We start from the raw sequence: 11,770 nt of genomic DNA, 5'->3' as shown, positions 1-11,770 counted from the left end.
ACAAGCACTGAACTGATCGCAGATGCCGAGTAAGTCTGAAGCTACTCAGAAACTGCTAAGAAGTGTCTATTCGCAATTCTGCTAATCTTTCGTTCGCAATTTTGATAAGCTAAGATTCACTCCCAGTAGGCGGCGGCTTAGCGTGTGCAAAGCTGATAAAAGCAGCTAGCGAGCGAACAACTCGGAATGACCCCCAGTATGCGTTGTTTGACTGGTCTCCCCCTTCCTTATATGTCTCTTTGTGCTTGTTCTTATGGGTATTACTTTACGGGATGGCAAATAAGGTTTGATTTTTTTTCTCATTCGGTGCCTGAATGTTCTGGATACAAATATAAGAAATTAGACTGATAACATCATTTAGTGTATAACAGGGATGACATTGAAACATGTATTGTATATTTGGATGTGATGTTTGCCTACGTTTTACAAGAAAAAAAAAAGAGTCTGGAATCTTATGTGAAAATGACAATAAAATTGTTTATTTAAAAAAATATGTCTAATGGCTGATTTATGCATTTTCTTTCAGAAAGTAAAAAAAAAAAATGCTAAAAAAAAAACCTAAACGAAGAAAGCAACAAGAAAAAAAAAAGTAGAAAAGAAGGGGATTTATTGACAAATACTTTACATTTGGGGTACATAAACTAATGAAAAAGTTGATCTTGGAGTAACTTGAAGCCATTATTATAATTGTATACCACAATAATGACATGTAATTATTATCCCAATTAAGCTAACTGAAAAACTTCCAAATGCCTACTTAGTCATGGGGGTGGGGGTGGGGGGTGTGTGTCCAAGGGGTTCTGAAGCAAGTCCCAACAAAATAAAAGATTTTCCCTGCCTTTTCACCTGCTCAGGGGGGTGCCAACAAAAACAGGCAAATTTACTCTGAAACAAATGCGAATTTGTAATTAAATTGCAAATATAATTTGCAATGCAAGCTCACCATGAACACAGGGCCAAACTCGCACCTAATTGAATTCCCTCCTCTGTTTCCTCTGCTCTGGATTACAGCAGCTAGAGTGTAGCGTTTGATGGGCAATTTAATGGTATCCGCAATAACAGAACAAGCCAGTAGATTTCAATGTTTAATGCCCGCTTGTTTGGAAGCAGACACAGACGTCAGCTACCAGAACATAGGGGTGAATGTAATAGCCTGAGAGTTGCAGGCAGCATCGAGATTTTGACTTTAAAGTATTAGCACTTTCAATCTAACATGTAAATCGCTGAAATCTTGCAGCTGACTGCAACTCGCAGTTATTGCATTTACCCCATAGTGTTGGAAACGCAGCTAATATCAGCCAATACAGCCGGTAGCAGCTCCATGGTTTCTTAAGCAACTCTTCAGGCAGAGCAGACATGAGGAAACCCCAATACATAGAGAAGACAGCAGCCTGGACCTGCGTGTCTGAAAAGGAAATTAGATTGGAAGTTCTACTGGAGCAGAGATTGATGAGTCTGAACAAAGATCTCTGATTGTACAGCATGAATAATATATTGAAACTACATAAATAAAATAATATGTAAATTTTAATTACAAAATGTCATTAAGTCAACTGTGTGATAATGGAAAGGAGTTTCAGACTGAAATACTCCAAATAAGATATCCGTTCTGAGTGATGAGAAATCAAATCATTTCATAACACGGTTAACCCTTTCCATGCTCTATGCAGGAAGAACATTTAGTGGTTATGAACATGATTCTAGAGACATGGACAATTGGAAGTTCTCCAGAGGATCAGGAGCTGAGCCAGATAGACAGGTGCAGAAGGTCAGAGGTGGGGAGGTCTGTTACAGGCACCAAGACCAGACAGGGAGCGTTCTCACCCCATACTGTTTCCAGGATCTCCGGCAACTCTGGAAAATAGACAGACAGCATTTGGGTAGTCAAAAGTCATGATCTACTTACAACCTTAAGATCGTTTTATATCACTGCCTTCAAATTTGGCACAACAGCTGCATACTACTACCTGTACTGTATTTCAATTACCGCATTCTATAAGACACAGCAAGAGGTCAAGTAAGCAGATCATTAAAAAGAATAGAAACCGTTAAATTTAACAATCAAAAATATTGTAATACTCATAAAACCAATTTACTGATCGGAGGACAAACGACACTGAACAGTTACTCAATCGGTTACAAAGTTTTTTTGAATTGCATGGTGGCTTATAATGCCTTGCGGAATAATATAACAGCAAAAAGGCTTAGGCCGTAACAGAAAGACAACACAAGAGTATCCCCAGGTCTCCTGCCACAAAGGGAATGGACAGATTAGGTTTTGTCAGGAGTCCACGCTCATCAGCTCCTTTCTTTGTAACTTCTACAGAGCTGGGAAGCAGGAGAGACTCGCTGTGTAATGATAATCTCCTTAGAATGAGGATTTTTTGTTGTGCTTTATTAATTCAGTGCCTGGTGGGGGATATTAGCAGCTCTTGAAATTGGAAAGGCCGGGAGCGTTGCAATTTGCTGAATCCCAAAATGTTCCAAATGAGCAGATAAACAGCAGCAATAATTGGGCTTTATTAAATCAAAGAGTCGTTCATTACAAGTATCCCAGCTGTACCAGAGCGAGGGACAGGGAGGGAGAGAAGAGCTGAATGCGTGCACTTGCAATATAAACTACATGTGTGAATTAGGATTCTACACCTTCTAATCTAGGCCCACAACTAATGCACGCTTTCGGGTCACAAGAGAGGACCGGACAAATATGTAACCGCTGGACTGCCAATGCCTATTGTAAGGAGGGGACGTTTTCTGCCTGATGGTTTCTTTTCTTCACCTTTGTCCATGGCAAAATCAAAGAGATGACCATAGCAATACGACTTTTAATGCACACATGAGGTCAGGTTATCTATTCCACAAGTTCATACGGGATCCGGTTAAGTTACAGGCTGTCGGGATTACCGGCAGTCGGAATCCAGACGCTGGGATCCCGGCACCCATCAGAACGCAGTTGCTGGATTCCCGACAGGGTCAGGAGACTGACGCCGGAATCCTAAGTACAGTGGGCAGGTTAGGGCCTGGGTGGGGGGTAGAGATAGGGAATAGGTTTAGACACAAAGGGGGGAGGGTTAGGCTGCAGGGAGGGAGGGGTTAGGTTTAGGCACTAAGGGGGAGGTTAAGGTTTGGCTGTGGGAAAGGGGATAGCATAATTACCTTGCCCCTGTCGGGATTTTAAACATTGGGGTGCAGGTGTTGATATTGTGACTGGCAGCATCCTGTCCCCCGGTCACACATACAGAACCAGTTTATACAGAGAGACTCCTCATTGTTTATACACTCTGGGCCCAATGTACCAAATTCAACAGGGAACTGGCATGGATCAATAACACCGGGGGTGGGGGACAGATGACAATATATAATGTAATTTATCAGCTAACCTATCCAGCCTTAGAGTAGTGCCCAGGAAAAGGCCTCACTAGAGTCATACTAGATACAGTTTTGCCATAACCAAAAACCTCAGCTATCAGTACTCTGACAGACAGGACTCAAACTCATATAGGACTCAAACAGTATTATTTGCCATTAATGGCCCTCATTCCGAGTTAATCGCTCGCTAGCTACTTTTAGCAGCCGTGCAAACGCCTAGTCGCCACCCAAGGGGGAGTGTATTTTCACTTTGCAAGAGTGCGAACGCCTGTGCAGCCGAGCGGTACAAAAACATTTTGTGCAAAACAAGACTAGCCCTGTAGTTACTTATTCTGTGCGATGATTGCTGCGACGAAGGTCCCGGAATTAACGTCAGATACCCGCCCTGTAAACGCCTGGACACGCCTGCATTTTTCCAAACACTCCCAGAAAACGGTCAGTTGACAACCATAAACGCCCTCATCCTCTCAATCTCCTTGCATTCGGCTGTGCAAATGGAATCGTCGCTAGAAGCAGTGCAAAACAACGATGCTCTTTGTACTCGTACGACGCATGTGCGCATTGCGGCTCATACGCATGTGTAATTTTGCCATTTTTTTAAATGATCGCTACGCAGCGAACAACGGCAGCTAGCGATCAACTCGGAATAAGGGCCAATGCGCAATGATTTCCTTGCAGCAGTAAGCGTTAAATCATAAAAAAATGCATCTTCCTCGGATAAATCTGAATTTAATCAGAGCAGGTAAGGGAGGTACCTCATTAACAGATACAGACCAATTAGCTTTCTTTTTGAAGATGTTATGAGCTGCCGCTGAAAGCTCTGTTAATTATATCTCACCGCTGACAACACTGGCACCAAGATGGTGACAACTGCATAATGTACACACCCTGCCAGCCAGCCAGGCACCAGACAGTTGTGCTACTATTACACTTTGAAAAATTGTCAGAACCCTTCAGATTATATCAGAACACAGAAGATTTAAATATACCTTACATCTTCATTCCCATGGTGAGAGCTCACTGACCCAACCATAAAGATGTCCGAAGAAGCAGTAACCTGGTCTTGTTATGCCAGAATGGCTCCAAAAGATCTGGCACTTCCAATCGACATACACTAGTGTACAGTCCAGTCAGCCAGTAACCAGCAATGAAAGCTAATCACACTTGGCCTAGCAACTCTCCTGGCATAAGCATCTACCAGACCTGTTCAATATAATCAAAGTCTTCATTGGACAAATGGGACACCAAACTGGTTGCTGGTAGTGTTAGGGCATATTACCAAATTCCTCCTCTTTACTTTCCCAAATGATCACAAGTAGCTGAAGTTACTAAAAAGATGGGAGGTTGTACAGCACTATGATAGTCTAAACAGCATTAAAATAATTAGCATAGGGCTTGAAAAAGGCACATAAAAAATGTATAATATTTAATGTGGAAATATATACAATAACACCATTACAAACATAATACACATAGCTCATAAATAACATCAATCAATGGTATTCAGGCAAAATCTGACATGGTGATGTTGTAGTGGGCCACTGGTATGTCCAAATAAATGGTTCCCACATTAATAGATGGCGGACCAGCAGCAAAAGTTCAAAAGTAATAGTTGTTAGAAAGAAATTAAATACTGTACATTTGGACAAGCTGTAGTCTGTAGTATGATAAAGACTTGTTGAGTTGCCATCAGATTCAGAGTTTGTTTCGTACCCGGAGCTGGGGCCACAGGGCAGGACTAGGATGAATGAAGCAAGGTGGCTGAAAGATACTGCTCGTAAAGTAACCAATATGAATTTGAGAGAAAAAATAGGATTTTAATTACCTACCGGTAAATCCTTTTCTCGTAGTCCGTAGAGGATACTGGGGTCCATTTAGTACCACGGGGTATAGACAGGTCCACTAGGAGCCATGGGCACTTTAAGAATTTGATAGTGTGGGCTGGCTCCTCCCTCTATGCTCCCCCTACCAGACTAGGAAACAGTGCCTGAGGAGACGGACATACTTTGAGAGAAGGATAGTGGTGAGATTCCAAATCGGCACACACAAGAGGAAAGCCAAGCTAACCAAACTTGAAAAAGGAACAGCAACGGCTGAACCAACATTACTTAACCAAGAAACAATGCAGGAACGACGAAGCACTGGGCGGGCGCCCAGTAGCCTCTACGGACTACGAGAAAAGGATTTACCGGTAGGTAATTAATATCCAATTTTCTCTTACGTCCTAGAGGATACTAAAGTCCATTTAGTACCATGGGGATGTACCAAAGCTCCCAAACCGGGTGGGAGAGTGCTGAGGTTCCCGCAGAACTGATTGACCTAACTGAAGGTCCTCAGAGGCCAAACTATCGAACTTGTAGAACTTAGCAAACGTGTTCGAACCTGACCAAGTAGCCGCTCGGCAGAGCTGTAAAGCTGAGACACCCCGGGAAGCTGCCCAGGAAGAACCCACCGACCTAGTAGAGTGGGCCTGTACAGATTTTGGACACAGCAAACCTGCCGTGGAATAAGCATGCTGAATAGTAAGCCTGATCCAGCGTGCAATGGACTGCTTTGAAGCAGGACACCCAATTTTATTAGGATCATAAAGAACAAACAGCGAGTCAGATTTTCTGTGACGAGATGTTCGCTTTACATATACCTTCAAAGCCCTAACAACATCCAAAGACTCTGAAGTAGCAGAGGTGTCTGTGACAACCGGAACCACAATAAACTGGTTGATGTGAAATGCGGACACCACTTTAGGAAGAAACTGCTGACGAGTTCTGAGTTCAGCTCTGTCCTCATGGAAAATTAAATAGGGACTTTTGTGAGACAAAGACCCCAGCTCCGACACACGTCTTGCTGAAGCCAAGGCCAACAGTGTGACATTCTTCCACGTAAGATATTTTACATCCACCTCCTGTAATGGTTCAAACCAGTCCGATTGGAGGAACTGCAGCACCACACTGAGATCCCAAGGTGCCGTGGGAGGCACAAAGGGAGGTTGGATGTGCAGAACACCTTTCAAGAACGTCTGGACCTCAGGGAGAGAAGCCAATTGTTTCTGAAAGAAAATGGACAAGGCCAAAATCTGGACTTTTATGGAGCCCAGACGCAGGCCCACATCCATGCCTGCCTGCAGAAAAAGCAGGAAACGTCCCAGATGAAATTCCACCACAGAATAATTACTGCTCTCACACCAAGAGACGCATTTCTTCCAAATACGATGGTAATGCTTAGACGTTACCCCCTCCCTGGCTTGGATCATAGTTGGGATAACCTTGTGAGGGATCCCTCTCCTGGCCAGAATCAGCCGTTCAACTTCCATGCCGTAAAACGTAGCCGCGGTAAGTCCTGAAAGACAAAAGGGCCATGTTGCAGAAGATCCTCGCGAAGAGGTAGAGGCCACAGATCTTCGAGGAGCAGCTCCAGAAGGTCCGCATACCAGGCCCTTCTTGGCCAGTCCGGAGCAAATGTATATTACTTGAACCCTTAACCTTTTTATTCTCTTTAGAATTCTTGGGATCAGAGGAAGTGGAGGAAACACGTACACCATCTTATAGACCCATGGAGTTGTTAAGGCGTCCACCGCCACTGCCTGTGGGTCTCTCGACCTGGAACAATACCGCTTGAGCTTCTTGTTGAGACGAGAGGCCATCAAGTCGATCTGTGGATATCCCCATTGACTTGTCAAGCACCTGAACACTTCCGGGTGAAGGCCACACTCCCCCAGGTGCAGGGCGTGTCTGCTGAGGAAGTCTGCTTCCCAGTTGTCTACTCCCGGAATGAAGACCGCTGACAACGTCACAGCGTTTCTTTCTGCCCAGAGGAGAATTCTTGACACCTCTGACATTGCTGCACTGCTTTTCGTTCCGCCCTGTCGGTTTATGTACGTCACTGCCGTCACATTGTCCGACTGGACCTGAATGGCCCGATCTTGAAGAAAATGTGAGGCCTGCAGAAGGACATTTTATATGGCCCTGAGTTCCAGAATGTTGATTGGAAGGACGACTTCCTGACTTGACCATCTTCCTTGAAACTGCACCACCTGAGTTACTGCTCCCCAACCTCTGAGGCTTGCGTCTGTGGTTAACAGAATCCAGTTCTGAATTCCGAACCTCCGACCTTCGATGAGGTGAGAAGTCTGTAGCCACCACAGAAGGGACATCCTGGCTTTGACGACAGACGGATCCTCTGGTGCATATGAAGATGTTTTTCCGGACCATTGCGTAAGGAAGATAGGTTGACTTACCCACAGTAGCTGTGGAGATCCATTTGTCTAGTTCATCTCCAAACATGGCCTCTCCTGTGAATGGTAGGCCTTCCACGCCTTTCCTGGAGTCCACGTCAGCAGTCCACTGGCGTAGCCACAAGTCCCTGCGTGCCGACACTGCCATAGTGGTGGTGCGTGCGTTAAGCAAGCCTATCTCTTTTATGGCTTCCACCATAAAGTTCGCAGAGTCCTGTATAATGCTGAAGGAGTAAAACAACATCCCCCCTAGACAAGGAATCTAACCCCTCAATTGGGTTACCTGACCATTTTGCAATGGCTTTTGTGATCCACGCTCATGCAAGAGTGGGTCTTTGGGCCACCCCAGCAGCTGTGTGCAATGATTTGAGTGTACTCTTAATTTTACGATCAGCCGTATCTTTTAGGTAGGCTCTACCAGGAACAGGCAATACAATTTTTTGTGACAGCCTAGAGACTGATGCGTCCACTATCGGTGGATTTTCCCATTTTTCCTATCCTCCAGAGGAAAGGGAAAGTATGAGAGTAACCTTTTAGGGATCTGAAATTTCTTATCAGGATTAACCCACGGTTCTTGACACAGGAAAAGTGACTGAGGACTTCTTTTTTACATTAAAATAAGACTACTCTCACTCCTCTGACACCTTATCAGGAATATGCAGAACATCTCTGATAGCCTCTATTCCCTGTGACAGAGCCTCATCCCCACCCTCCAAGTCCACCTCACCCTCCTCTAAGTCTGACCCATCAGCGTCAGATTGCAGGATTTGAGCCAGAGATCGGTTTTGCGGACAAATTGGAGGGGATTGAGACGCTGTTTTGGTGACTGAGTCTCTGTTCATAAACTCATCCACAGTCTGTTTTAGGTATTGCGTCTCTTTCTCAATTTTGTAGAAAGAGTGGAGATCATTCCTTTAAGAGAATTAACCCACTCCGGTTCAGCCCCACTATTCTGTGAGCCCCGAGTACCCAGTAGTGTGTCCCCTGGTGAAGAGGAACACTCCGCTGTACAAGAAACACACTCTGCATACTTTGCATGACATAATGTAAATGTGACAGCACACACACACACACACACACACACACACACACACACACACACACACACAGGAAAAGGTTAAGCCAGTGGTTCCCAAACTTTTTTAGTCCAAGGCACCCTTTGGGTCTCCCTGACTTTTTCATGGCACCCTTACGCCAAAATAATTACGATGTATAGTGATAAGTATCAATTTATTTTCCGTAGTGTACATGAATACTCCCCTATGGGGGTCATTCCGAGTTGGTCGCTCGCTAGCAGTTTTTTGCTGCCGTGCAAACGCTAAGCCACCGCCCTATGGGAGTGTATATTAGCTTTGCAGAAGTGCGAACGCTTTCATCTCAGAACGGCTACAAAAATAATTTGTGCAGTTTTATAGCAGCTCAAAACCTACTCAGCGCTTGCGATCACTTCAGACCATTCAGTTTCCGGATTTGACGTCACAAACATGCCCTGCGTTCACCCAGCCACGCCTGCGTTTTTCCGAACACTCCCTGAAAACGGTCAGTTGCCACCCAGAAACGCCCACATCATGTCAATCACTCTGCGGTAGCCATTGCGACTGAAATGCATCGCTAGACCCTGTGTGAAACTACATCGGTCGTTGTACTAGTACGTCGCGCGTGCGCATTGCAACGCATACTCAGAAGTGCCGTTTTTTTAGCCTCATCGCCGCGCAGCGAACACCTGCATCCATTAAAAAAATAAAACCCAGGCTTTGTATAAAATAACAGTTTTTTTTGCAGTCAAATAAATCAATCTAAAAAGGCTTCTGTGCATCCATGCACCAAGACCAGCCCCCCAGCTGCTTACCAGCTTGTCGTCATGTAAAGGGGCCCTACATACACACTTAAAGATTTTACTGAACGATATGAACGTTCTCGTTCATTAATGAATGAGAACTCGTTCATATCTTTCAGTGTGTAGGCACCACCGATGAACTATGTGCGCTTGTCCATCGTTGGTGCCGGCTCGTTCATACCTGCAGGCCAATATGGACAATCTTGTCCATATTAGCATGCAGGGCTATGGAGCCGGGTCACGGGGGGAGTGAATAAACTTCACTCCCCCCATCACCTCCCCCTCCACCGCCGGGTCGTTTGACGGCCATATCGGCCGTCAGGCAGCTCGGCGGCGGGTCGCTGAGTGTGTAGGGCCCTTAAGTCACTTACAGCAGGCACCCCCCTCCTATAGATTTCCCAATGCAGCATTACTCACTTTTTCAGCCAGCTCCTTGGCCACTCCAGCGCACTCTTTCGCCACTCTAGCCTGCCTGCAGCCGCACTCTCCACTGATTATTACACTCACAGGTTCCCCCTGCACACAAGCACATCCCTCATAACACCACCCCTTACCTGCCAGGTGACTCCAGTCACCGGTTACCCCCCCTGTACCTGAGAGCACATCCCCCCCCCTGCACCTGAGAGCACAACATCCTCCCCCCCCCCCTGCACCTGAGAGCACAACATCCTCCCCCCTTCCCCTGCACCTGAGAGCACAACATCCCCCCCTGCAGCCGATCAACTGGCTGACTTCGGCTGTACCTAGCCGCAGACATCCCGCACTCTCCCTCCCTCACCCCCCCCCCCCACGGCGCCAGCTGATTACACATTGCTTACTAGACGGGCGCTCCAGCCGCCCGCGCTCCCCCTTGCCCCGCTGATTGCTTAATAGACGGCCGCTCCAGCCGCCCGTGCCCCGCCCCCACGCTGATTACTTACTTGTTGCTGCACTCCCCCCCCCGGCTAACTACATACTGGACAGCCGCCCGCACTCCCCCCCCCCAGGCGGACTACTCACTGCCCGCCCGCCGCTCCTGCAGCATACAGTCTCCCCTTCTATCCTCCCTGTCAACTGCTAACTTCAGGCTGTGGCACCCCTGTGACAGCGCTGCGGCACCCCTGTGACAGCGCTGCGGCACCCCAGGGAGCCGCGGCGCACAGTTTGGGAAACCATGGGTTAAGCACAAGTAACCCACAAAGAGCCTTCAAGGAGACACAGAGTTGTTTGGAGCCAGCCCCCACCGCGCCCTTGCCGCTAACGCTAAGCTTAGCCGGGTCGCAGACTAAGTACCCTGATAGGGGACTTAGTACACCAATAGTTGCTCCCCCCCTGCTATGACCTCCTGGTACCACTGAGGTAATTTGGAGTCACACCGGAGGAGGCGGAGCTGAGCATCTTGGGAACAGTCAAAGCTTTTAGCCTGTTGGTGCCTCAGATCAAGATACTACTCTACACCCCTATGTTATTCTCTGTGGAATACCAGTGTACCCCGCTGCAGAAAGAATACAATTTTGGACACATCAATGTAAGAAAGACTTGAGAGGTGGACAACCACATCAATAAAGGGAATGGAGGGATTGTATTGTAAAGGGAGGTTAGTGGGTTTGTCTATTTTTTTTTTGGGGGGGGGGAGGGGAGGGGGGGATTGGTTTTGCCTTCCTGTAAATTAATGCACTTAGATGTAGAATTCTGACTTCAGAAGTTTGTGTCTAGGGTGAAAAGGTATTTTAAAACTCAAATTAATTTATTATAGTTTAGTCAATTTGGCAGATATGCTGACATTAACACAAAGAAAACATACTTCGTATTGCTCATTTAATAGAAAAGTTACATCAATTAGATGATTATATCTTGTATATGTCTCTTGTTTTATGGTCGCGTAACCCTAATGCCAGACAACGGATGCTCTTCTGGGGGGATGGTAGATCAGTCACAAATAAAACCATAGACACCAGCTGACCATGCTACAGCAGTGTATTTATGATGTGACACCAATGGTCAATATGGTCTTTTCAGTTTAAATTACCCCAAATCACTACATATATTGGCTCAAAACGACTCTCCGGATAAAAAATAAATTCTACCAAGGGGAGTTCTAAGAATGGGAATAGCCAATGACTAATAAACTTAACTGTAATATGGCAGGGACTGATGTGAAGAACTATCTATCTCTGGTGGTGCTATATATATATATATATATATATATATATATAATTATAATAACAGTGTGCACAGCCATTGGACGGCACACTAACAGAGCCCATGTGATCCTCTTGCCCAAGCACCAAGTAACCAGACTAGTTCAACTCGGGCAACCATGCTGGTGGAAAAATTAAACAGATCATGCTTGA

General features: G+C 45.9%; 1 protein-coding gene across 2 annotated transcripts in view; it reads right to left on the bottom strand.

The window, feature by feature from the left end:
• Window positions 1-1,509: 1,509 nt before the first annotated feature.
• DPH6 (diphthamine biosynthesis 6) overlaps window positions 1,510-11,770 on the bottom strand; it is a 153,061-nt gene continuing 142,800 nt past the window's right edge. For both annotated transcript variants that reach the window (XM_063948057.1, XM_063948058.1), the window contains one exon: window positions 1,510-1,854. In XM_063948057.1, the coding sequence (XP_063804127.1) occupies window positions 1,736-1,854 (119 nt within the window). In that variant the 3' untranslated portion in view covers window positions 1,510-1,735. The remainder of the gene's footprint in view (window positions 1,855-11,770) is intronic.

This window comes from Pseudophryne corroboree, chromosome 12, assembly GCF_028390025.1.
Source record: "Pseudophryne corroboree isolate aPseCor3 chromosome 12, aPseCor3.hap2, whole genome shotgun sequence".
Taxonomy (NCBI): Eukaryota; Metazoa; Chordata; class Amphibia; order Anura; family Myobatrachidae; genus Pseudophryne; species Pseudophryne corroboree.
Note: the sequence above shows the minus strand (reverse complement) of the source record. Positions and strands in the feature narration are given on the sequence as shown.